We start from the raw sequence: 27,388 nt of genomic DNA on the forward strand, positions 1-27,388 counted from the left end.
TGGGCAGGGGCCAGGGAAAGGCCCATTGGCCACCTGGTCTTATTGTCCCTGGACACTGATTGGCCAACAGCCCTTCGTCCCCCAGTCCCTGACGGGGCAGAGGAAGTTGGAGAGTGTCGCCCTGGTGCCTGATTGGCCACTGCCTTGGGTTATTTTTGGGGCCAAGCCTCTGATTGGCCAGTGACCTGCGGCCTAAAGGGTGCTCCATCACTATTGGACAAGGAAAACTGCTTCCCCGTTGTTCCCAGGCTCTGATTGGTCAACTGCCCCTGGGGAGCAGCGTGCCTTTGGGGTCGGATTGATCATGGCCTCTTGGGTTCCAGTGGGTCCTGACTGCTGATTGATCAGGCACCCCAGGGTCTCAGTACCCCCGATTTCTGATTGGTCAGGTAGACAGGGTTCCAGTAGTCCCTGATTTCTGATTGGCCAGGTCGCCGGGGTTCCAGCCGTCCCGAGGCTCTGATTGGCCGGGCTCGCCGGGCGCTGCCGCCCCCTGTCGGTTGTCATGGGAACTGCCTAGTGAACTCTCACCCGCGCGCCGCGGGTCACATGACCGGGGCCAACATGGCGGCGGCCGCCGGGGGCTGATCGGCGGCGCCTGCCGGGCCGCGCCGCATCCACCCGCATCCCGGGCCCGCCGCCCGCTGCCCGCCCGCGGCGCCCGCGGCTATGCAGAGCGGCAAGAGGGGGCCCGGCGGCGGGGGCCGGGAAGAGGTGGGTGCTGCGGTGGGGGGGAGGCCCGCGGACGGTGCGTTGTCCCGGGGATGCGCGGGGAGTGGGGGGACCGGGCCGGGCCTTGTGTACGGGCGTGGGGCGAGATGTTTACATCCGCGTCCTGACGCTTCTTCCCTCTTGTTTCCCCTCTGCAGACCTTCCTGCGGGTGCGAGCGAACCGGCAGACCCGGCTGAACGGTGAGTGCGGCCCCCACCGCGCCTGCCCCTACGAAGTTTCCAGAGTTGGGCCGAGTTGTGTGACACTCTCACGCCCCCCACGCCGCAGGCCGGGAGCCGCCAGCAGCCTCGCCGGGGCCTCGACGTGCCGGGGGGGCACAGGGGGCATGGGGGTGAAGCCCTCCACGCTCTTCCCCGGCTCCCCAGGGAAGCGGCTCCCACCGCCCGGATCCCCGCAGCCGGTATAAAACAGGCCCCGAAAGCCGTGTTTTCTGTGTGGGGCCCAGCTGCTGAGCTTTCACAGCTCTTATGGCTGAATCTTGCAGTAAACTTTTAAGAAGCCTGACCATCATCTGACGTCATGGTTTGTTTTGTTTGGGGTTTTTTCTCTCAAACCCACGGATGCTGGGATGGTACTTCTATTCTTGTATGTCTGAGTGCCCCTAACAAGTAAACAACTTATTTTAGTGGACGGTGGCCTGGTATTTAAAAAAACCAAATCAGAGGTCCTTTTATTTCAGAGGGAGCCCCTTTCTGTGCTTTGAAATTGGAAAGAAAAGCTGAAAGGAAACTTTTTTTATTAGAGCTGAAGAAGTTGGAACTTTTCTCAAAGTTCAGAGGTCAGAACTTACCACGTACATAGTAACAATGTTCTGCCATCTGATTTTGTACTGCTTGTAGCTACCTTAGTATGTAACATTTAGTCAGAATTTGGTTATTCAGGCTATCAGGAGTCTCATTAATCTCGAGCTTCCATATGTGATAGTTCACGATAGCACCTCTGATGTTGCGCTGATGGAGTTTATTTAGAAGATCTACTGGAAAAAAAAAGCAAAGGCTTTAGATTATGCTGGTAGCAAAAGAGTTTGCTTGAATTTGGAGCTCTCCATGTTTAGTGTAGTCTTAAGCAAATAGAAGTTACTGACCCAGATCTTTGATGAGTTAGACATAGCTGAATTCAGAACTAGCCTCGGGAATTTTAAATATCAACATAGAGGGCCAAAAAACTGTGAGCTCTTGAAAGTCTATTAAGTTGTAGAACAAAGAGATAAGTTACCTTGCACCAGTTACAGGTAACTGCTGGCAGGTGCTCGCTCTGCACTCCAAGACGAGTGCAGAGAGCTGCCAGTGCTGGCAGGCAGACACAGAGACTTCAGATGGCTCAGATACACTGAGGTGTTGCACTGTGGTGACTTGTTTTGTGTGACAGAGGTCTCTGGAGTCAAGGATGTCAAACTGTTCCTTTATCATAGTTGGATAGCTAGGGCTAAGTTCCCACTTTCCACCTTTTTTCAGGCCAACAGTGTGCAGTCACCTTATTTTTAATATTTTTTTTTAAGGTCTGAGCCAGACTTGTGAAATTCTTGGTGTTGTGGAGTCCTTCAGTATGAAAGGAAGCTCTTGATGAGAGCATGCTCTGCTGAACTGGCTCAGTGGTGTTTTGTGCTTTTGTCTAACCTGAAGCTGGGCTGCAGCACAGTCTGTGATCTCCTCTTGGGAACTCCTCTTGGCCCCTCTTGTTGGATGTTTTTGTGAACCTGGGCTCATCTGAAGGGAGGCAGGTAGTTTTGTGCAGCATTTGCATTGTTTTTGCTGGACATTTTACTCTTTTTGTATGTACCTTTTGGGGTGCAGCCATATTGCAAACGAAAGAACATATATACAGCCCTAATAATGCTGGGGTTTCCTGTCCGTTCTCTTCTTCACCCTGAGATGAAGAGGGTCCAAATGTTAGGGAGCTGGATGCAGAAATTCAGGTGAAGTGCTTTGGGTCCCAAAGAAGGCCCAATGAGATCAGAACTGGTTCCTTCTGACCTTTGCTTTTTGTGACTGATTACTGCTGTTCCCAGAATATATCTGTAGTGATGCCTGGTCCAGTCTGCACCCAGCCAAATGGTTGGGTGGGTTCTACTGCTCCTTTCTCTGCATGTGTCTTTACATTTGTACTTCTGAACTCTGCCTGCTTTCTTGTTTCTTCCTCCACATTTGTTTGCACTGAAATAACTGTGATATTTATAAGCTTTGCCATATTATCGTTGAAGAGTTATTTGAGCAGTATTGCTTTAGGTGGAGAACACTGGAGTGCTTTAGGGGAAAAAAAATTCTATTTGGCTATATTTCACATTTTAATGAGCTTGTAATTGATCGTGCAACTTTAGTTTCCTAATCTTGATTATTTTACATGAAGAGAAGTTGTGCAGGACTTGTCCAAAGACAGCTGGCTCTTTGTTTCATATTTTTGTTGACACACTGCAGAAACTTAGGATATGGCAAATGCAGTCTGTCAAAGAAAAAATTCGTTTGTTTTTATTATGTTTTACATGTACTTTTCAATATTGTTGTAACCAGTTTATCTTGGTATTTCTGTCAATACCAAGCTGAGTTCCAGAAGCACTTCCCATAAAAAGGGTCCATGGTGTTTGCTCTTCTCCCACATTGTCCTTGACCCAAACCTTGGCTGCCCAGGCTGTTTGTGACTCAGTCTTGTTTGGACCTTGCTGTTTTCCATCCTGTTGTGTTCATTTGGAAATGTGCAAAAGGAGCTAAGGGAAGACAGGGTAGAGGGGAAATCTCTTCTGTGAGCTGCTGTTGGCCTGGCCACAAAGTGATTAAGTCCTAATAGTTACATGGTTCACATGTACCTGACTGGCCAGAATTTTACTTCTGTGAGTCAAACCTGTGGCTTAAATTGAGCTGTAAGTAAGACACATGCATTTTCAAGCTCTGCAGCAGGAGATTAATGTTCTGTCTGTTAGGCTCTTGGTTGAGTGTTTGTATCACAACTTCCCTGTCAGCCTCAGTGAGTCAATCCTGCACCTCTCACCTGTACTAAACTCACTTTTTCCAGAGGTTGTGTCCTTGTGAACCCAGGAGTATGAGGTGCTGATTCCTGGTGAACCTGTGTGATAAAGGAGGCATTTCTTTCATTTGCCTTATTTCCCCTGTTGCCAAACTGGAAACTTTAAGCCACCCTGTAAATTGATGCTTGTGGAGTTTAGCAGTGCAGAGCAGGTTAGGTAGTCATTCAAAATTAGAGACACACAGTTTGGGTTAGTGTATCAGAACATGGGTTAAGTAGGTGCCAACCCCAGAGAATAGCGTCAGATTGAAGGTTGCTGGAAATCATCTGTGTGGAACTTTGGCCATGCAAATCTGAGAACTGCACTGAGACCCTTTTGTGAATCTGGCCTTTAATGTTATCTCTTGGGCAGATGAGCAGCAAATTGTACTTAAGGTCTGAAACAGATTTCTTCTTGATGATCTGTTTTCTTGCTTTTGCTTATTCTTGAGATGGCTTTTTGTGCTCTGCCACTGCTGCCTTTGTTCCCTTGCATCAGATGCTCTGGATGAGTTGATGATTCACAAAAGCTTTTTGTGATAGGCCTAACAAAAGTAGGTATAAACACTCCTCAGGACTCCTCTCGAGGAGAGCAGGTGCTAGCTCTTGTGCTTGAATATCTTTGACTCAAATTTAGGGTTATTTCCAAAGCTGGCATTCTCAGGTGAGTTGTGAAATAGGTCCTTACAAAGCTCCTTTTGCACCTCCCTGAGAAGCTGATTCCAGTTTTGGTGGTGACCCTAAGCCTGTCTCTCCAAACAGACCGTGCAGTTTGTTCAACCACCACCACCACCATGTTCTGTGCTTTTGTAGCTGATGGGTGGGGGAGGAATAAAGCTGGATGATTTTCACTGGAAAGGAGACAAAAATGTTTCCACTTAATTTGATTGGCCTGCCATTGCAGGAGCTGATAATGATGTCTGCATAGGACTCAGGGGACCACTCAAACTGGTGGAGGGAATCATAAGAGATATTGCTAGTAACTTAATCATGTCCTTTGATGCTGCAGGAGAGGTTGGTGCAGTGTCCACTGCTAGATGCTGCATAAGAGCACTTCTGAGGTAATTAGTGCCCTGTCCTGAAGGTGAATTTTTGCTTGGGAAGGGAGTACCAGTGAAAACTAAAATCCATTAGCTTTTCTCCCAGGAAGTTCGGCTGAACTAGAGAGTAACACGATCTTTTGGCATTAATAAGGCTCAGCCTTGATGGGGAGAGCCTATTGTTAGAAAAGATCCTTGGTCTCTTCTGCCAGTAAGGCAGCAGCGGTGGGTTGGCTCTTTCTCTCTGCAGCTGTGGGAAGGCAGGGACCAGTGTGCCTTCAGCAGCAGAGGCTTTGTCAAGTGCTGTTTGGCTCCTTCTCTAGTGCAAGCAGCCTCTCACCTTCCATAGCCCCATATTAGGGAACTACATACCAAGGAAGGGAAGAGCAATTCCCCTAGCCAGCACAGCTCCTAGGTTAAGTCAGAGACCGTAACTCAGACTCTCAGCCCTTGCAGAGTGTCCCAATTCTTGCTCACCTCCATGTGCTACTTTCTCATTCATCTGCTGTGGGGACTTAAACTCCCTGGGTGCCTGATGGTTTCGTGTAATCTTGAAGGAGAATATGCACTTGCAGCAGGAGCAGTGTGTAGGGTAATGTACATCCTTAAAAGTGAGGCCTCAGAGGTGCTGGAAGCCCTCTGATAGCCTAATAATAATTATTAATGCTAATAATAATTAGTGAACTCCTCACCTCCTGGCAGAAGGTTGGAATAATAACTACAGAGTCTTTGTTCAGTCAGAGGTAAGAATGGGTCAGGCTTGTGCAAAAACCTCCTTCCCTGAGTCCTGTCCTCTTTGTACATCCAGTCCTCAACTGGCTGCATTTTTATCTTCCTGAATTACAGGAGGGAATGACTTTTTCTTTTTTTTTTCCCTTCTCCCATGCTCTCTCGAAAGGAGAGAGGGGGAGAGGGATTAGTGAGCTAATTAGAAATGATCGCATCTATCAACACTAATTAGCAATCTGTGGTCTCACTTGCGTGTTCTTTTGAGCTGCTCCCCTTCGGGACAGCACCACAATCAGCCCCTGCCTTTGGGGCCGCTCCGTCCCTGCCGCGCTGATTGGAAGTGATGGCCGGGCTGCGTGTGTCGGGCAGGGACAGCGCCGCTCGGATGTGCTTTCCAGGCTGCTCCTTTTCCATTCCTCCTGTCACCAGGGGCACCCTTGGCCTCCACGGGCACGACGCTGCCGCTGCTAATGACCACAGAATGAAAATGGCAGGGGGATTTGTTTTCAACACCTCTTTCCTCCAGTGCCTTTTTCACTTGTGGCACCGCAACTCAAAGGGCTGCTTCTCTGCAGAGCTAAATGAGCCAAGATTGGGGCTGGCTGCTGGGTCTGGTGTAGAGCTGGAGCAGAATGAGGTTCTCTTCCCAGCTCTGCACTAGCATTTCAACAGCAGATCAGGTGCTTGTTCTGGCAAAATAGTCCCAAGATTTTATTAGAAGACCCAAAATAAGTTGTCTTCCTTTTGTCACTGCTACAGTGCATGGACTGGGGGTTGGCAGTAAAAAACCCCTAAAAATACTATCAAATTCACTAGGCAGGCTGCTTTAACTGAATTGTGTGGCCATGGGGAGTCCTACCAGAATAATTAAACTGCTCCTTCCCTGCGTTTCCCTGTTAAAAACATGATGAGGTGAGAGAAATTTGTGACTGCAATCGGGATAGAGAAGGCTTTGTTTCTGTGTTTCTCTCCAGCTTGGTGTTTGCTGAGGAATGCTAAGTCAAGTCTGATTCCAGCCTCTTTCCCTATTTTGTGCTGGCTCTACAGAGCTAGTGAGGCAAGGAAAGAGCATTTTAAACTTACATGAAAGAGCCATGCTGAAGGATAGAGGCATGCACTAAACCAGAACTTCAGAAATCTCTTGCACACTGAAGTACAAGCCAGAAAGAGCGTGGGTTAACTCTGCGTAAAAGAGAGGGTTGTGGAGCTTCAGTAAATAAAACTTAGACAAACTATGAAAGTTGTGTGTGTTAACTTGAGAGTCTCTGTTGTTCAAAGTGCCAGATATCAAAAACATTCTTGTTTTGGTTTCTAGTTGCTTTCTCTTATTTTAGGAATGTCACGTTTACAGAATCCTTTCCAGGATCTGAGGAATGGAGATTTATTTTTCAGGAAGTTTTTGCACTTACGTATTTCAGTGAGGAAAAACAATGCCTAGGGTATGATTTGAAGCTTTCTTAGTGCTGGAGCATGAGAGAGCATAGGGGATGATAAATACTCCTAGTTCCAGATTGTGGGAAAATATATCTTAACCCAGAGAGTCCTGAGTCCAGGGAAGCCAACAAGAAAGTCTTGAGGGAGGCCTTTGCGGTCTGTGTTGATGTGTTCAGCTGAAACTTTATAATTCTCTTGATGTGTGTGCTCTAAACAGATGCTCTTTAGAAAACAATTGACAGAAACTTTCCTGTGCACTGGTCCTTCTCATCCTGGCATTCCAGCAGCTTTCTCTGACTCGTTGGCTGCAGGGAGCTGTTGATCCCACAGTGTTCAGGCATGAAGGCTTTCAGAGCATGCTGCGGTGCTCACAATGTCAGTAACGATTTCTGGCTAACACAGCTTTTTGGTGGTGTCATCTCACATTATCACATGGGCTTTCCTTGGGCTTTTTGTTGTCTCTCATTCAGAATTTTGACCTTCCTTATTAATTAAACAGTGACTTTCCTGCAGCCAGTGATTGAGTTATTCAGTAATACCTGCCTAAAGCCATCATAATAAAAGACAGAAGTTCTTTTTAATGCAAATTATTTGGTTCCAGATGTTTTGATCACATTAAACGATGGCTCAAATTAACCAGCTATTGGATTAAGCAACAGGCTACCTTGGCTGCTTTTTCTAATCATCGTGATTCCTAAGATGTTTGTTTCCCGGAGCATGCTCTCAGGAAGGCAATGTAGCCCCTAGTTTTCATAAAATAAAAACAATAGAGCGCCAGAAGCTATCTAGCATGGGTCCTGTTTCCTTTCCATAAATATTACCTGCTAGCAAGATGGTGCTCTGACTTGTTTGTGGTGTTCTGGGAAGGAATTTTTCAGGGTGTACAGGAGGCTCTGTGGTCCTGGAAGTGTTTGTTAAATACCTTGTCCAAGGCTATCAGGTGCTACATCATCCTTCTACACTCTAAGCAAGTTCTTGTAGAGGGAATAGACGTGTTTGTGGAATGGCCTCAGACTTAGAAGACAAAATCCAAAACAGGGTTCAGTGGCTTGATCATTCAACTTTGAAAACAATTTCAGATTTCCAAGGGAAAGATTTTAACTGTTTTAATAACTTACCATGGGATGTGCAGCAGATATTCCTCCTCCTAGTTGTTAAATTGTGAGTAGCTGCCTCTGTGGAATTGGAGTGCTCAGCTACAGGTTACAAATTTCCTCTGAAAAGTGCCAAGTAACAGTCTCTGTACTCTTTATAGAGGTCAGAATAGGGAGTTGCAATGGGATTTTCTGGTGTGAAAGCTTACCATTTCTGCCAAGGGTTTATTATTTGGAGCTGAGCAAATAAAGTCTGCATCACAAACTTGACATGTCTTCCTTTTTTGTTTGTTTTCTTTCCCTGATTTCTCCATGCAGCTCGGATTGGAAAAATGAAACGGAGGAAGCAAGACGAAGGGCAGGTATGTCCCCTCTGCAGCCGACCTCTGTCAGGATCCGAGGAGGAGATGAGTAGGCATGTGGAACAATGCCTTGCAAAGGTAGAGGCGCAGCAGGATCACCAGCTGCCATTCCCTTCTCCCTACTCCCAGCTTTGTCTGCAGTTGACCTAATGTGGGGCAAAAACTAACATTGCTGAGCTTGCAGGCAATGCTAACTGTCTCCCTAAGATCTGTAGTCAGTTCTTTGTCTGGGAAGATGGATTCTTCTGGATTTTTCTGTTCTGTTGCATTAGTAACTTTTTACTTCATGCACCCTTCTGCTATTACAGAAGTCTAATTTGTAGATTTTTAAGGGTGGAGCTATTGAAGTTTGTGAACCTTTTGTAGGACTTCAGGCATCCTATACAGCACAGGAAGAACAGTTCTCTCTGATTTGTGCCTTTGACAACGTTAGAATTATTGTTTGGTTGGTTCTTTTGTAGCAGATTGAGATTTGTAAAGGTTGCATGACCACCTTACTCCAGGAAGTGCATTTAAGCAGAACCGTTCTCTTGCTGTTCATCCCAAAGACAGCAAGGAAGGAGAAACAAGCCCTGGGGGAGGGAGAGAGTTGTGTCATAGAGCTTTTTGTTCATGTTTCTCAGGAAAAACCTTCAGTAGAGGACTTGTTGCCTCAAGAGGTCCATAATATAAAGAGAGGTGTATTTTGATCAGTATGCCCCAAAAATATGTTACTGGAGAGCACTTCTGCTAGGGGTCAAAGGAATCTGTGGTATCACGTTCCTCTGTGATAGAGGAATTTTGCATGCAAGGCAGGGGAATGCATGTTGAAACGAACACTAGCATTGTTGTAGGGACCAGACCTTAAATTTCCATGAGTAAAAATTACGGAACTTGCAACTTGTTTTGATCTTAGGCTGTCAAGTTTTTTCAGTACCTATTTACTTCTAGTTTCGATCAGAAGGAGCAGGGGTGGGAATAGAGGCTGCTGTACGCTCTATACTTAGCTGTCCTGGGAGCAGTCCAGCTTTTCTTCCCCATCCCACCATGAGTTATGAACCCCAAAGAGCTATTTCATGCATCTCAACACTCTGCCCCGCTTTACCCCCTGCAGAGAGAAGGTTCATGCATGACTGAGGATGACTCTGTGGACATCGAGAATGAGAACGGCAACCGCTTTGAAGAGTACGAGTGGTGCGGCCAGAAGAGGATACGGGCTACTACTCTCCTGGAGGGAGGATTTCGAGGTGCGCCGGTGTTTTGGGGGCACTTGTAAATCATTCTGCTGTGGAAGTTGATCATTACCTATCTTTAAAGGGAGGGACATGGGGATTTCCCTTCCACAAAAGGCAGAACCATCAGCTTTTGCCAGAATGTAAAGTGATTTCAGTTTTTTGTCCCTCTTGAATGATGAGAGTCAAAATTTGTGCCAATCTTGGAACAAAGCATGGGGTTATTTCTCAAGAAATGTGGCTGAAGAGGGAATGGGTAAATCATTTTGGGAAAAGAGCATTTTATATCTCACACATAGTAAGAAATACGTGGAAATATGCGAAGAGAGGGAAATAGAAATGAAACTGTAAAAATTCCCAGCCTGGAGTGACGAAAGCTGGTGTATCAGCCTCTGGTGATGTATTGGAGGTGACAGCTAAGTTGCTTTAGCACCTGCATAAAATATTAAAGGGCCAGTTGTGCATTTATCACTCCATCCCTTTTAAGGTTGATAAATGAGAATCCAGGAACCTGCTCCGCACCTCCAGCACTGCAAGCCCTTAGGGCTCTCAGACAAACACATTTTATTTTTCCTCCTTCTTTTGCTCCTTCCCCAGTGACGGGGAAATCAGTTACCAAGGAGAGAGTGAGTTATGGCAAAATTTGACCTCTCGTGAGCTTTATTGGTGAAAGTAATTTTAGCTAGAAACCTGGCCCCTTTCTTACATTCAGCCCTTTGGCCTCAAAGAGGAGGATTTACTAAACTGTTCGTTGGCATGAACCTCAGGCACTCACAAGAGTCTCGCAAGCAATCCACGTAGCGCATGCTTAATGAGAGGAGGAATGCTGGCTCCCTTGGTTCAATAAGGAGGATGGGATGTGATCTCTTCCTATATCAGCTTGTATTTTAATTTAAAATATCTAGAGGGGAAAGGCTACTGCATAAGGGAGTTGGACTTAAAAGCCAGCCGTATGCTCAGCTAAAACCAGGCACTCCTGGTCTGCTCTTGCCTTCCTCTGTAATTAAATTGTAGTTGTGTTATAGCAGAGAAGATGATCAGGAGCACAGAGTTGAAGGAGCAGTTTCTTTGGGCTTTAAAGGATACCCAGTGAAGCTCACGCTGTTGAATCCTGTGTCAGTAGCCTAACTTTTCTTGTGACTGTATGGAGAGTTCTGTCTGCATGATTCCCGGTAGAGGCCTGATAAGACCATGCAGGATCTTAGACTATGTTTATATAGTATAGACGCTACAATCTATAGCAGGGAAGCGTGAGATGTCTGTGTGCCTCTGTTGTTGTCACTACTAGTCCTGATTAGAAAAAGCTATTCAATTCATTTCTTCCCTTTTTGTGCATGAGTAGTTTCTTCCTTCACCCCCACCAAACACCTGCATTTGAGGAGAGCATGATCTTCTACTTCCTTTGGTGTGGACATGGTGCTGTCTTCACCTGGTTAATGTTCCAGTTGTTTTTGAGTTAACTCACTGAAGTGTGATCTGAACCTTCCACATTGCCTTGGTTATATGGAGACCCTCTTTTCAAATGAGGCTTCATGTGGACAAAATGCGTGTAATTTATGTGGTTAGGCTGGGTAAATATAAAGTACTTGCTCTATGTTGCATTTTCTTCAGTATTTTAAGGAATTCTGGATGTGTTAGTTGTTATTATGTAGATCACCTGCTTTCCTCCACCAGAAGTTAGACAGGTTCTAGCATCAGTCAGTGTTGTAACCTCTGCGATATGGCTGCACACACATGAACAGATACTTGGACCATTCGTTCATATTTAGAGATGGCCTTGCTTCTGTCAGGAATTATGGGGTCTGTCTCTTCTTTCCTTTTTGGCACATTTGTGACACTTTAAAGAATTACATGGACAGATCCAGGAAAAGATGGGAAGTCCAGGAGAAAAGCAGAATACAACTACATGCAGTTCTAAAACTCTCCATCATCACTCTGCTGACAAGGCTTTTGGGTTAGACTCCTCTTTGTGGTGCTGGATGAAAGGTGTCTGTAGATCAGCTCACAAGCACAGGAACATCCCTGTAGTATTTCTAGTGAGAAACATCCTCCCTGTGCAGCATTTTGTGACAGAACCACTGCTGAGGAAGAGACTCCTGATACCTGAGCAGCTGGGAGGTCTCTAGCACCTGGCCTTCCTCCTCTGGAGCACACCTCTGCTGGCAGCTGGATTCAACAGCTGCCATGCTTCTCTAGAGAAGTGTCCTCTTCCCTAAACAGTGGAATTCTTTCCTACCAACTTTCTACCTAGTATTTTGGGATAATCAGACATAAAGTACAGGGTACCTACCTACTCTGTGCAAGAAGTTGTTGTAAAATTTGAAAAGCCAAAGCAAAGCTGGAGTGATCTCCTACAGCTGGCTGCTTGCATTTATTTTTAATTAAGTTACACTTTTTCATGCTCTCTTTTGTGGCTCTCCTGTTGGTCTCTGACTGCTGGCATTCATGCATCTCCATCACTCAGGGCTGCTACGTGCACTCTCAGGTAACCTTAAGGTGACTATCTTTCTTCTTTCTCTGCCAGTGTTGGCTCTTGCCAGACAGAATTCTTAATTTACAGCCCTGAAGCATAGCATAACGTTTGGTAGATGCTTTCTAATTCTTAAAACTGCTTTGTGTGGAGTTGGCAAGGCCCTCGTTAACCCCCGTCACCTGAGGCTTTGCATTTGGCTCTGTTCCCTTTGCTGAGAAGTAGCAGTGATGTGGAAATCAAAGGTCTTTTATAATGCCAGACAGCCTTTGCCAGGCTACAGGGATGTCACCAATGTCTAAAGAGATGACATGGGGAAATACATGAAACCGGAGGGGAAAAGAGATGGCCATGTGTCTCATTAATTTTCGGTTAATGGTGTGTTGCTTTGAGGAGATGTCACAGCTGGGTGAAGGGGGGGAGCAGGACACTGTGGCCAGTGTGTGTTGCACATAAGTCCATTGGGCAGCATTACAGCAGTGACTCGAACTTAACACTGATCCTGGCTTCTTTTTATCATTTTTGGTTAGCAGACAAGGTTCATACCACTCTCAACATGAGGAAAATTCTTGCCAATTATATGGAAAATCCTGACAGATTCCCAGCTGGAGTAAGGTTGAGAAACCTTGGGGTTTTTCTTCTTAAAAACAGAAACATCACGGAAATGAACAGCCCTGTTTGGATTTTCTGGAAGGTGGTCTAAAACCTAGGACCAATCATAGGCTGAAACTCTCACTTGTAAAGTTCCTAAGATGACACTCTTCTGCTTCCAAAGCACTTGCAGGGAAAACTTGCTCTTCTAACCTGAGGGGCTGTCTTAGAAGCTGTAAATTCTTTGTGTTCTCTGTTTGTGTTAGAGCTGCAAGCCCCCAGTCAGGTCTAGTGTAGCAGAGCCAAAGTGCACCTACTTGGCCGCCACAGCTTGGCATAGCTGAGGCAGCAGGTGGAAAGAACAGGCTATGGCAGCAAGCAGGAATATGGCATTACTGAGAAGTCCAGGGATCAGTGTGTTGTCTCTGAAGCTGTTTGGTTTGGTGAAGGATTTCAGTCAGGAAATGTTTAGTACTTCTATCTGCCCTCCTGGCTTCTTAAAGCATCATTTTCAATCATTCAATTTGCTCTCCAAAACCAGAAGGATGCAGGGTGTAAATGAAGATTATTGGCAATTATATAGGGTTTGGTACCACTTTGTTTCAGCAGAGGTCCTGCTTGAAGTAGGGGTTTGTAGGAGAGCTTGTGGTTCTGTTTGGGGTTAGGTGCAGAAGAACACCAGCATGAAATACCAAGCTCCGTTTAGGTCAAGCTTGTACTTCAAAGTGTAAAACTGTACAGATAAAATAATCAAATATTCCCCTGCCTCAGCACAGTGTCACAAGACTACAATTTCTCTTGAAATACCTGAACATTCAGTAACTATCTCTCCGCATGTCTCTGAATCATCCCTCTCCGAAGCTCTTTGTTGCACAGGATTATTTCATGCCATCTTTAATGAGTTTCTGTGTTTAGGATGCCAGCAAGGCTTCGCAAGTGAAAGCGTCAAGTGGTTTCCTCTCTGATGTGGGGTTTGTTGGGTTTTTTTTAATGCTCAACATATTTGTAGCAATTCTTCTCTTCCAGTCCGGAATGGATGCACATTACCCTCAGTGTTTACACTGTAAGGTTATCCCTTTAAAGAATTCCTGAGGGAAGTTCAAAAGGGTTTTTTTTTCTTTGAAAGATTCGGTGTCTCTTTTTGTGTGTATGTTTCTTACTTGAAAGAAGAGAAGGGAGGGGGGGAAGTGGAAAAAAAGTGCTTTATCTGAAAAGAATCACATCAGCTTCACACTGATAGAAGCTGCTGTCATCTCTTAAACGGCTTAGCACAGTCAAAAGGCAAGAGGACTTAAAACAGTGTCTTACACAGGGATCGATGGGTGGAACACATAACTCGTAACTGAAAAAAAAAAGGCAGCTCGGGGGGAGAGATAACGGTAATGATTGCATTGAGGGAAGCTTGAGGGAGGCTTGTTCTTTGTAACACAGCTTCAAAGGTGTCTGGACTGGTGCCTAAGCAAACTGTCCTGTGAAGTTGCTGCCTCTGTAGGTCTGGGGAAGGCAGGGGGGTGGGGGATGCTTGCACCCTTCTGTTTCTTAACAGATGGGACAAAGATTAGTAAATGCCAGGTTAGCAGCTCCCTTCTGCTGCCTCGGATTTGAGGAGAGGATTTTGTCACTTGGTCTCTTTCCGTCCGTTCCAGGAGGCAGCTTGTCCGGGAGAGGGGAAGGAGGAGAGCACGGCTGGGGCGGTTGGGGAGCTGGGTGTGGGGCAGGATGTCAGTTTATCGATCGCACCTCAGTCAGGAGAGCTGCGGGCGCAGCGCTCTGAGCACGAGCGGCAGCGTGCTTAATGTGATTGAAAGGCAGTTAAAATGGCGGTGACCTTTTCAGGGGGAATTAGATTGCCTGCCAAGAGTGGTTAGAGGGAGTGATAACGCCAGCTTGAGGAAGCTGTCCAGTCTGCTTCAAAGGGAGAGAGACAGGGAAAGCAAGCTGGCAGCAAGTACCATTTAAAGCACGAACCGTGCGGTCTGATAGAACAGAGATTGCTGTCCTCTTTAGATATGAAAGAATTGAAGAATTGTAGCTAAGTTCTCTCCACCCGCCCTGTCCTCCTCTTCTCCCCTTCAGCTCCCCCACCAAAAAGCCTTCCTCTAGGTGCAGTAGCAAGCTAGTCACCATTGCTCTTCTGGGTTTCTTTTGCTTCAGCAGATCAGTTGCATCAAAAATAACACAGAACAGAGAAAGACTTTGAAAATGTTAGAATGGCAAGCAGGGCATTTTCAGGGAAGGATACTTTCTAAGAAAGATCAACATGACAAGGATCTGTCTGATAGATTGTAATACTCTTGAAGAAGGAGAAACACACAGGGATTACTTAGCTCTGAAGTTTCTCTTTATTTTTCTGTGTTTCTTTTTATTTTTCCATGCTGCCCTCTTCCCAGGCTAGCAAAGGCCTTGGATCTGTTTGTTAATGTCTTACCAAGGGAAAAGAACAGCACAACTAAGCATATGCATAGAGGAACTTGGTAAAGCCTTTATAAGCTGTAACAAACTACAGTTATCCTTGGGTGTCCATTTGCATTGGATCTCATGTCATGTACAATTAGGGCAGCTGTCTGGAAAGTGGGACTGTATTAAAATGTTTAAAAGTTTCTAGCAAATGGCTGCAGTCCTCCCACTGTCAGCTTTCTATCGCCACAGAATCAAGATATGCTTCAGTTTGCGCAGCAAGTGTTGTAGGCCAGCCTTAATCCGGTGTGGCTTAGTTGTCCCAGAAGGAGCATTGGGGCACTAGCTGTATGCTCCTCCAGTTTGTTCTCCTTCTAAATCCATGCAGCATTAGAATAATTCTTTCACGTGTGAGGACCTGGCCTCAGAACCTAAATAGATACCTTTTTGTTCTCCTACCTCAACAACAGGATTTTGTGATTGCAGTGACTTCTTGGGTCTGGTAACTGCCTGGCAGAAAGCTCCAAGTAGAGAAGGAAAACTCACTTGTGCATCTCTCTGTGATCTCATGAAAGCAGAGCTCTACAATGAAACTCTTAAAATCTGTGTTTGACACGTGTGGAAACATGGAGAAGCGTCTTCTCTAGTGTTACAAAGATAGTAGCAGAGCTGGTGACAAACCTTAAAAGTCTTGCTCTAGAATCTCACTTAGTAGCCAGCTGTGCCCTCTTTTTCAAATAAAATATAATGAGACATGCAGGAAAGCTTCAAGAGGCAAGGAGACTTCTCTTTTTCCATGTCAGGAGATTAAGGCTGTATTTAAGGTTATACTGGTAAGAGGGTATAAACTGTTCTACTCAAATGCAGCAAGAGCATTTGAGCTGAACAGTAAGTGTGTGACTTCTCTTAAGACACTGTGTGGGAAATGGAAGATGTCACTGGCATATTTAGGCCTTTTGGAAGAGTGGTTTAGTAACTAGAATCAGTTTTGTTGTTGCTGTATAGATGAGCAAGAATTCATTTTACCTTGGCAGGCTGAAGCAAACTTCAGCCTGGATGCAAGAGCAGTCTGTGGTAAGAGTATAGGGAATCTTTGCTGTAGTGAAATTCTTAATCTTCCCCCATTTTGCAAGAGCTCAGTTCAGTACATTTCTCTGCCACGTTTCCAGTGTCAGCCTCTCTCTCTAAGGCAAATGTGTCTGTACATCTGAGCATCTTTCCCAGCCTCTCAGTCCTTGAATTTTAGCCTTCCTATGTTTGGGTTGCTACCTTCTGCTGGTCACTTCTACCTGCTGTAAGCTTCCAAGTGGGCAAGATGTATAAATTTCATGTTTCTCATATGCTTATTCTGTGCCCTATCCCTCTTAGAGAGGGCTGCTGAGCCCCAGAGCACTTGTATCCCTTACCTCAGCCGTTGTGTAAAAGTGGTAATCCTGGTAATCCCTCCATTGCAGAAGCACAATAATTTGGACTGGTCTGATGTAATAGCCCAACCACTTCTTAATGTTTGCACCTCTCTCCTTTGACAGCAAGTATTTGCCCAGAAGATAATAGTTGACCTAAAAATGCTAACAAAATCTGTTTGCATAGTGTTAGATACAATAATCACATGGGCTGCACCTGATTCTTCCTCTGTAGTTTGTGTCTGCATATAGAATTTGAAGGGTTCTATGGTTAATAAATATTTCTTAAGTATTGTCCTGTATATTATTATCATAGGTTGACTCTAGTGAGCCAGAAAAACAGATTAGAGTAGTATGTGATCTAAGAAGAAAAAACCTCTTACGTTACTTACAAAAGCCAGCATGACCTGCCATGTAGTTGATGCCCAATGTCATGTGTGTTTGAAGTTCACATAATTCTTCAAGGAACACCATTTTCTTCATTTTAGAACACAAAGTAATCAATGGGACTTAGCAAAGTAAAAATAATTTTAACTGGAAAAAAAGAAATTGGTGAGGATAGCCGTTAACATTTGTCATTGTTGATTGTACATTTTTGGTAACTTGAATGCATACAAAAACCTAAGAATCTAATTTTTATGCTCAGACTGCCAGAATGCATTAGCTGAAAGGAGCACAATCAACTAGACCTTGGTGGCTGATTTATGTAATACTGACAGCACTCTAACCAGGCAAAGATTTTCTTTGGGACGAAGTGGGATTCTCTCCATTTTACAGTATTATGTATCATATTTGGGGGATGAAAAGGGATGTCTGTCACTCTCTTCCTAGAGGAAGGAGGGCAAAAAAAGAAACCAGAAAATGTGGTTGTAACACCATGAAAATTAGCAGGGGGAGTAAGGGAGCAGGTAGAGCACCTGAAACTACTCAATTTTTTGAAGTAGACTGGGTTTCAAGTTGACAGTTCCTTTAAACTTCAGTTTTCATCGATCTCAGACATCAGTTGCTCTGCAATCCAGTTTTCTAGTGGTCTGTTAGCTGTGGTTTTGAAAATCCCCAGCTTTAAGATAGTAATCTGATAAATTTTTAATTTTTTTCCCTCAAGGGTCTGCAGTTTTGCTAGAACTGCAACCTACTTCTTGGACACTCAGGTCAAACTTGAGCTTTAAGCACACAATAGTTGATTGACGTGATTTTAATAGCATTTTAGAATACAGTTGTTAAGTCAGGGGCAGTGAGATGCTTCTAAAGGAAAAAGGGAGCACAGGTCTCAATGGCTCTAAACAGCTCCTGTCTCCGTGTGTCGTCTCCTACACACGGCGGTGAAACGCATTATCGAGTAGTGCCCGGAAAGTGGCTAACTGCGTTTGACACACGCCAACTCCCTGCCTCCACACTGGATAATTGCATTGTCAACTGTTCAGCAAAGTGGCAGGTGACACTGCAGCCGGATTGATTGTCCTACTATGGAGGCTCCCAAGACTGTCAGCCACCCAATCGATAGAGTTTACACAAGACACTGTGACTGCATCTGTAACTAATTTCAGTTTGAACCTCGCAAGCTGCAGCTGTCCCTGTTTCCTGGCCTCTCTTCTTTGCTTGCATCTTCTCCCTGGATGAGGAAGTTGTTTTTCCACTGAAAGCCCAGTTTTATTTCTTGTTTTGGAGCTGGAAGTGAAGAGATCAATGGTGTGTTTTGTGGTTTCAGAGTTGAGGGCATTACAGCACATGGCTAACTAGCAGCTCCAGTTTTGCAATCAATAGACTGATCAATTGATTAAATTAGCACTGATTTTTCTTTCTTCTTTCCACCCCAGAAAAGAATTAGTTTGGGAGGAAGAGCACATGTGTTTGGCCTATGAAATTTAGCCCTTGGTTTTTCCAGTCCTTGGTTGCCTTTCCCCCATGAATACAATCTCTGTGCTCATCATTATTTAAAGCAAACTGCATTGAGCCCCACCACTGGCAGCAGCCCGATGTAAGCCCGGGTGTCACTTTCAGCTGTTCACCAGCCTTGCTGCTTCATGCTCGGCTGCCTTAGAAAAGTCATCCTCCAAGCTCTGCTGTGCTGCTTTATTATTGGCAAAGTTGCGACATTCCTGTGATCCCTGTCAGTGGTGCTTATTGATCCAGTGATGTGAATCTGCTTAGTGATTCAAGATTACTTTAATTCTCCTCTTCCTTTTTTGTTTGTTTCCACCCTCTCCCCAGGGGAACAAAAGCTTTCAGATCCACCTTTCCCTAACCGTGGAAAACGAGCTGTAGCTGCAAAGACCATGGCTGTTGCTGCTGCTTTTGTACTTTAGCTCTGGGTTTTGAAGAGCAGCCTTTGAGACAGACATGAGGCTGTTCTCACCTTCCTGTATCACACTAGCACGAGGCTCTAGGAGGCAGCCATGAATGGCCAAACCAGATCAGACCTGTGGTCCGAGTGTGTTTTCCCCTCTGCAGCCATAATCTGTACCTGGAGGCATAAAAGACATCTCTGGAATACTCCTCAATGCTGCAAGGGGTGGGGAAGCCTTTTCCTGAGCCTTGCAGCAGCTGGCTCTTACTCTGTACAGCAGTGCTTGCCTGCCCTTTGTTCAGCATGCTGCTGCAAAATTATGTTAATGGTCGTAAAATTATATGGCCCCTTTCTTTAAAGGCAGCTGTTTGTGTGATCTGTGAGCAGAGATCCCTGTAAGCATCCACACTGGTAAGCAGTCAGGTCTGACAGCCCATTTGTGCCTCTGTGGGAGCTAATAGATGGCATCAGATGGATGCATCTGCTCTTTCAGGTGTGTGCTGTAACAACACAGTTGGGTGTCAGTTTTCCAGGTAAATCACCGTTTAGCTTTAAATGGATCTGGCTCCAGAGAAATGAAACTCTTGTTTTGTAAGCAGCTTTTCTTGGCTTCTGATTGTCATCTTTTTTTCTGCAACAGGCTGGGAACCTCACCAGAAGTATTCTATCCCTGTTGGTGCTAGGAAAAAGTGGGGGAACAATTTCACTGCTGAAAAATTAAGCTGGGGAGGCATTATGGATCTGTAGGTTCAACATGGCCTCATCTCTTCCTTGCTCTCATTTTCAAGAATTTTTAGCGGCTTTCTGTGTCTTCCCAGATGTCTCACAATAAAATGGCATCCATGCCACCTTGTCCTCTTAGTACTAGCTTGGGATACTTCAGCAGATGATGAAATAAACCCAGTTTAGAGCCATTCTTGGAAGTATGTGAGGCCTGGCCGTGAGTCTGCATAAACTACTTTTATTGCCTTCATTGTTTTTACTCTCCAAGAAGCCAATGAGTGACATTTCGATAAGAAAATAGAGTGAATGTGCTGGAAAGGGAGGTTGTACAGAAGGGGGTCACTGCAAGGAGTGTAATTAGCAAAGGCCACAGTTCTGGAGATTTATGGGAGGCTTTTCTTCTTTCCTGAACACATGTATACTACCTGCAAACAGAATGAATGCCTCTTCCCAGCCAAAATAGGCCCCAGTAGAGCTCTGTGCCTCTGAGATGGATTTTAATTTCGACCCATTTACGGGATTTACACAAAATTCAGGATTTCTAGAATATTTCCAGTATAGATTTCACACACACCCCCACCCCCCATTCCTTGGGGGCCAAACTGAAGAAATGTTAGTTATCCAGATGAGTTTGATCCTCTGCATGAGCAGCATCCAGTAGCTGCATTCACAGTGGTAGCACAAATTATAATACTGATGTCTTAGTTTTCTTCCTTGGCTTTCTTTGGAGTGATAATTAAATATAAACATATAATTTAAAATATATACAGAACAGCTGGCCACCAAAAGTGATCTGCCTAGATAGGAGTTGAGGAGCACAGGTCAGGCACAGTAGGTCTGTGTTTTCCTACCTGTGCCCGTGAAATTAAGCTGGGTCATTTGGGTCTGCAGTGGTCTGGTTGTGTTACCATTCTACCCTTAAGACTGCCAGTCTCCGTGTGAGCTCGTGCCTGTGCAGGAGCCAGCAGTGCTGTCAGCACCTGTAGCAGCATATGTTGTCACTTTGACCATCTGCCACTGAATGTGATGGAGAAAAGGAGGGACTTGAATGTGAAATCCTTTTATCTGTATTGTGAATCTGCTTATTATATATCATGTTAATGCCTCTTGATCTTAGCCTGGGCCACCATTCACTCAAGGGTTGTTCAGGTGACCACTCATCAGGAGGACTGCACAAAGGAAGTGAGATTTGAGAAGCAGTGCAGAGGTCAGAGAGGATGCTTAGGCATAGGGGACAACTTAGGAGAAAGAAAAGTGCTATGATAACTTACAAAAAGGGGAAGGAAAAGATTTCTGGTGAGATTTATCTACACTCATTATTAATAGGTACATGACAAGAATGGGAAGCGTTTTCACCTTCAAGCTCAGCTGATTCCTGTAGCCTGCCAGTGCTTGAAGCTGGCAGCAGTTAAGAGGCATGCGAATTTTTCCTGCTTTTCTGACTCTGAGTCAGTATTTCAGAAACACTGTTGCTTGTGTAGAGTACCTAAATTTTTCAGAAACTAACTCGAATTGGTGCTCAGGCAGACTGCTCTAAGACAAGCCCAAGCAAAGAAAGCTGTGTACACAGTGCTAGGTAAGTGATGTTGATAGGTACATTCTGATTGATGGGTGAGTTTGTCTCCCAAACTGTCACAGGGTTTATAGAGGTGCCACTCAATACCAGTGCTGGAATTGCTTGTCAGGGCACCTGGCTACAAGAGCAATGGGGATTGGAGACAGAGCTGTAACTTTGTTTCTTCTCTGCTTAATGGCCCCAGCGTCTGACCTGCCTGTTCGCTTCTGTTTGTCTGGTCCTTGAGGAGGCAGCTGGGATTGAGACTGTCAGAGAATTGTGCTGCTTTAGCATCAGGAGGCTAATTGTATTGGGGCTGGCAGCATATGACAAGGGATTGCCTCCTATGAAATGCACAGCAAGAGCAAAAAACTCTCAACAAGGAAGAGGAAAGGTATAGGAGAGTACTGAGATGCCACCAAGCTGCTCAGCAGTAATGTGCACTGTGTTTGTTCTTTTTTCATCTAAAAGCAGCATTTTCAAGTTCACATGTGCAATTACATTCCTCAGGCCTTGGGTGACTCCTAAGAAGTCACAGCTGCTTCTGTGAATAACAGATCACGTCTCTTATGAATTCCTAGGTCAAACTCACAAGTTAACATTCAGTTGTTGGATTTCACTTTGTTAACATTTGGGGATAAAGTTCTGGTCCCGAGCATTGACCTCTGGATAACACACTGGCTTTAGAGGTCTGCTCTAGGCGGTGTTGCTGATGGCTGTGAATTGCTGTGTGACCTTCAGAAGCAGAGCCTTGCTGGAGGAACCCTTCCCTGTTCCCAGTGCATGCTACTGAATTGCAAATCACCCGAGTGGAGTGGTAGGGGGTCTTCTGGAAGCTCCTGTCCTCTGTGCTCCATTTCATGTTTTCCTTTCTCCTGGATAGCAGCGCACACCACCAGCAGGAGCTTGAAGTTGTGAGCCCTCTTTACATTTGGGCTGAGTTAGTGAGAAGCAGGTGTGGTCCTTTTGGGCCTTCCTTGCATTTAGTGGTCTTCTTAATCCATTTATAACAGCACTTGTCCAGAAATCTGGTTTGAATGAGCCTGAGATGAATGAATAATGTCAACTAGTTCAGACGTCAAATATTTGAACAGCTGCATGGGTGTTTTCACTGGCTTTGTTCATGGAAGCAACCCCAGGAAGTTAGACAAGGAGGGTCAGGTTGAAATTGTGGCATCAAACCCCATCCCACTGGAACTGGCCTCAAAATCCATCCCTGCTGCAGAATGAAAAGGTATTAGGATGCTGGTTGCAGGCCATTCATTCCCCAGGTGATGCTGGGCCAAGCTTTGCATCCCATTCTTTAGTGTTTTCTTGTGTGCAGGAGCAGTACTGGGATTTATGGATCTTTTGATTCGCATCAGAAACATATTTTGTGGCTTTTGTTTTTCCGTTTTATTTAAAGCAGCTTCTGAAGTCCTAAAACTGATGGCACGACTTATATTCCAAGTATTTTTTGGCTTCATGGAGGTTACTTTTATTAGCATACAGTTTCTAAATCATTGTTTATTACCATGTTGCAATGGACTGCACTTGGTGACATAAAAAAAAATTTCCATATTAAGTGAAAAACTGAGCGTTGGATCACCTTATTGTGCCTTCCTTTAGGTGTTGGTCTGGGAGTCCTTGTTTGATCAGAAAAGAAAATTTATCTTTCTCCTGCCCCTCATTTTAACCTGTGAACTTCTCTGCTCTGCTGTCCTCTGACTGAAAGGCTCTCTCAGATCATCCCAGTGTGTGTTTGCCATCTTAACACACACTGTCCAAACTCTCCCCTTGTACCCTCTCTGCGTAGGAAGTATAGTAGTCTGCTGGCAGTGCAGTAGACAATAGATCTAAATTCAGCCGAAGCTCTGGAATATTTTCCTTCCAGACTTAAAAGGGATTTTCCTAAGTACAAAGGTCTTGAGAGCAAGGACACAAGGATTCTGAAGTCAAGGTGCCTTAATATTTGTAAACTGTATTGCAGTAAGCAGATCTTCTTGTCTTAAGCTCTAGCCATAAACCACCAGTTGGCCTGAGTCACTTGGAAACAAAACAGACGGAAAGGTGCATGTCTGCTGTGTGCTTGGCATCCTTGCAGAGACAGTAACACATAAGTGGGTTGGTCCCACTTATGTTCATTCATTTGGCCACCTTCCCCCCCACCAAGGCACTTGCTCCAAGTATTCATTGTCTGGCTAATGTTCAGATCACCTCCTGGGACTGGCCAAGTCACAGCTCTAGCTTTGCATGATTTGTGTCTCCCACAGCGACAAGAAAAATGAAGACCTGTGTGTCCAAAGTTTATGGCCTTTGAGAAGTGATGGGCTAAAGTAATGCCAGGTGCAGGGGATGGTGTTACTGCAGGTTAAATGCCATGCCTATAAATTACCACCCCATCACCCACTCTTGACTTTTAAAGCAGCTTTGAAAGACTATCCAGCTTCTTTGACAGGTCTCTCTTACCCCTCTAAATCTTCTCCCAAACATTGTGATGAACTGAATGAATGAAGATTTACTAGATGAGCCATTGCAGCAAGAGGAGGCGGTTCGTGACACGTGTTGGCTGGCAGTGTGTAGCCAGCATGTGGAGCACTCTGAAAGGGGTCTGCTGGAAAAGGGCTGCCCCAGTGACGCCATGGGGCTGACCTGCAGGCAGGGCTGCCACAGTACCTGGCACAGACATGAGTGCTGCATTGTTGGTGCTAGTTGTGTTACCTCCGCTGAAAATTAAGGCTGGCAATTACTTTGAAGTAAAAGCTAGTTTATGCTTCTAGGGAAAGGTTAGTCTTAAAATCATTGTCATGCTACAGTTGTCACTTGTTAAGGACCTTCTTGATATTCAGGGAAGAGAAATATCAAATCCATATAAACAAATTTTATTGGGGGCTTAATGAATCAGTGAGAGCATCCGTTCCTAGAGAGCGACAGTAAAGAACTGTGTCTGCATGGTATCCTTGGAAATGAGACCTTTGCTTTGCCCTGCTCTCTGCACAGATGCAGACTGTTAGAAATATAGTTCATTCTTCTGGGCTTATGTTAAGTGTGCTGGTGAGAACCCAGTGGGATGAACAGACTCGGACATCTGTATCCCTGAAAAGGCTGTCATAATGCTTTGGAATGTCCTCATTCTGCAGACATGCATATAATACTCAGTGCTTCTACAATAATTTTAGCCTGTATTCTGCATTTAGAACCACAATCACAGTACAGGAACATAGCCCTTTTGGGGCATTGGTGCAAGGCCAAGGTGACATCTACCTTACTCTGTCAGTGTCTACAGTTGGGATGTGCACCCTGGTCTGCCACAATCCTAGGTCACCAGCCCTTAGGATATGCCAGGTCCTTCAGGCTCTGGCAAGTACCTCTCTCTGAGCCAGGTGTCCAGCTCTGCTGGACAGGGGTGCTAAGTGAGGGAATACTGGAGGCAGCTGCAGTGAGCACATTTCCATCCACGTGGCTTATGTACCCAAACAGCTTAGATCTCCTGAGGAATTGGACACAAATGGGGACCTTGCAACACTCAAGAGTTCAGGAGGTCTTTGCTTAATATCCAGTCTTATGGGAGAGAGCATATTCAATGTTAGCTGTCATGAAGAGTAAATATGCCTTCTGTAGTTTCCCTTCCATTAATAAACCCTTGGCAGCAAATACCATGTGAAGATTCATCTTTGTAGGTGTTTGTGCAGATTCAATTAAAAGAAGCCTGGTTACAGTTTACAAAATGCTTGGGACCAAAATAAATATATAAATTAGAAAGTGACAATTGTTGCACAGTCAGCCTCAGGTGGAACTGTATAAGTGCTTGCATCCTGCTGGAGTTGGGACTGGATGTGTGCCTGACCCACCTGTGCTGGAAGAGCGGAACTCTTGAGGAGTTGCATTGCAATTTGCTCATATAAGTGCTTGTAAGAAGCTGTTAATGACAGAAGTCTGATTTTTTTTCCTCCTCTCACAGAAACAGGTTTGCTGTTCTTAAATGTTTAAAATTTTAAAAATCTAAGCCATGACTAAAGGCATTTTAAAATGAAAGAGATATTTCTAATTATGTTTTAGCCTCTGCCTGCCCTCTGCATCTGAATTAGGAAGTAATTCAGAACGTCCTTGTGGCCTTTTCTTACCTGCTAGTAGTGTGGATTTTGCATTAACTACTTCTGTGAAAAATTACTCTTTCCTATTTTGCCTCATTGTTTTTTCTGCCTTTGAGAGAGACCCTTACAGTGACTTCAGTTTTAAAATAGTTCATGTGGTGAGCTAAAAGTCAAGAATGTTTCATTTTCAATGTTGGGGGGCATCTAGAGCATAAAATCTAGGAAGTTACAGCATTTCTGTGAGTGTTCTTGTGCAATCTTTGGAGAGGGCACCTTTTATGAGGCTGTTAAGAGTAAAGGACAAGCCTGCAAACTGGTGCCGTAGCACCTTTCTTGGGAGATCTCCTACACTTCATCTCCAATTCAAATGCTCATCTGTGTGTTTTATTTTCTTTCAGGTTCTGGGTTTATCATGTGCAGCGGGAAGGAGAATCCAGACAGCGACGCTGACCTGGATGTGGATGGAGACGACACACTCGAATACGGGAAACCACAGTATCGTTTTTGAAAGGCTCTTACTGAGAGGGAAGCCAGAGGTGCATCTGCCCTGGGTGGAAAATCTGTGTCCGGCCCTACTGGAAATGACACAGCCTTCTCCAGTTACTGTGTTACTTGAACTAGGAAGGATTCCCAGTTACTCCCTCTGAGATCATCCCTTGATGCAGCATTACTTCAGACCTGGTTGAAGTCTATAGGAGACATTGCAAAGGATCAGTTAGTTTCTCTATTCTGTTTCATAAGCAATCTGTTGCCTCCATCCAGGTTTCTTCCATATGGATAGCTTTTCCTGCTTCATGGGTAGGAATTGAGTTTATTTTCCACAAGATACCCTTTTGTTTTCAAGGGGTTTGTGCAGTAAGCGCTATTCACCTTCCACTCTGAGAGGTTTGATTTTCTTTTTTCCTTTCATTAGACAGTTCATGGGAAGCATTATCATTAAGGCGTATTTTGGGAACTTCTCCATCTGGGGGCAGGCTCTTTGGGGACAGCTCTGGGTGAGCTATGGGCAGACTTCTGTCCCACAGCAGTTGTAATAGGCATCAAGGAAGAATTCCTGCAAGGGCATGAGGCAGACACTGCCTTAGCTGTGATGAGGGGCAATGTATAACTGTAGAATTAGGCTTATTGAAATCTGTACCAGCCTTTTAAGAGTGAAGCTTCAACCCTTCACTGGTAAAAGAGCTCTCTACTTCAAACAGAATTTGTGAAATTATGCAGGTTAGGTTTGCACAGGTTTGAGAACTGGTTTTCCCTTTCCAAGCTGTGGAATCATGTTACTGTCAAAAGGTTTCTGCTTCTTTCCATCTAAAACAAAATGTTAATCCAGAATTTAAAAGCAAGCCCTTTCATGAATACCAACCCCTCTTTTTTTAAGGTGTTCCCAGTTGGAAATAATTTGTTTTATATCCCAGACAGCGTCCTAACCATCTCAAAAGCCTTTCCACTGTCTGCAGCAGGGTTGTACATTCCTTAACCCTTTGTGCTCAGGTACACAGAGGCAGACATTATCCCTTGCACTGGAGAAGAGCCAGGTGAAGCCAAAGAAAGGGAGGCTCTCCGAGGTGCTGTTTTAAAGTAAGTATCACGCCTTTCTAAATTGCAGCATTCATTACTTACGGGGAGTCTCAGTTTGTGGAAAATACCTGTTAACTTGAGTGCAAGGGTTGCAACAAGAGACTTACAAAGAAGCATAGTCCGACAGGTGGGTCTCCATTTCTACCTGTGCAGCCTCAATAAAGCCTCCCTGCACACTCTCCCTCTCTGAGCCACCCCGCTGCCCTGCCAGTGCTATCTTTGCCCTGAACAGTGCTGGACAGAGGATGAATTCTGGCTGTGAGGAACTGTGCTGTACTAAGGCCTTACGCATCATCTTGCTTCTTGATGAAATGTGGCCTCTTAGCAGTACAGTGTGATGGCACTGGAATCTTGGTTGGCACAGTAGGAGTCTGGCACCCCATGCGTGACTTCATTGCATCCAATTACATTACAACATTACATGTTGTGGGATGTGCAAACTAATCCTTCTGTATTCAGCTCTGGGTTGGGGCAGGATGAGTGCTTTGCCCACATACATATATGGAGAATGTAGGCAGCCAGCATTCAGGGAACTCGGGGAAGCATTTCAGGCAAATAAAATGAGTCTTAACAGGAAGCTAGGATTGCTTTCTAAGCCCTCTGCCCTGCATAAAACAGGACTTAAATTACCCCTCTATCTCTTTCACTGAGTGATCCTGTGGGGTCAAGGTTGAAGTGATTGATAGAGCAGTGAAATGAAGTTTTCTTACTGCT

The 27,388-nt window shown here is 44.9% G+C and overlaps 1 protein-coding gene across 6 annotated transcripts in view; it reads left to right on the forward strand.

Moving 5' to 3' along the window:
• The window catches only part of RNF220 (ring finger protein 220), a 220,176-nt gene that overhangs the window by 162,938 nt on the left and 29,850 nt on the right, over window positions 1-27,388 (forward strand). For 3 of the 6 annotated variants that reach the window (XM_082287655.1, XM_082287657.1, XM_082287656.1), the window contains 5 exons: window positions 870-912; window positions 8,346-8,467; window positions 9,483-9,615; window positions 25,498-25,594; window positions 26,588-26,674. In XM_082287655.1, coding sequence (XP_082143781.1) covers window positions 870-912; window positions 8,346-8,467; window positions 9,483-9,615; window positions 25,498-25,594; window positions 26,588-26,674 — 482 coding nt within the window. Of the gene's footprint in view, window positions 1-564; window positions 715-869; window positions 913-8,345; window positions 8,468-9,482; window positions 9,616-25,497; window positions 25,595-26,587; window positions 26,675-27,388 lie in introns of those variants that run through there. The other 3 variants (XM_082287658.1, XM_082287659.1, XM_082287660.1) reach the window with 2 other exon arrangements.

This window comes from Coloeus monedula (genome assembly GCF_965178545.1).
Source record: "Coloeus monedula genome assembly, chromosome: 9".
NCBI lineage: Eukaryota > Metazoa > Chordata > Aves > Passeriformes > Corvidae > Coloeus > Coloeus monedula.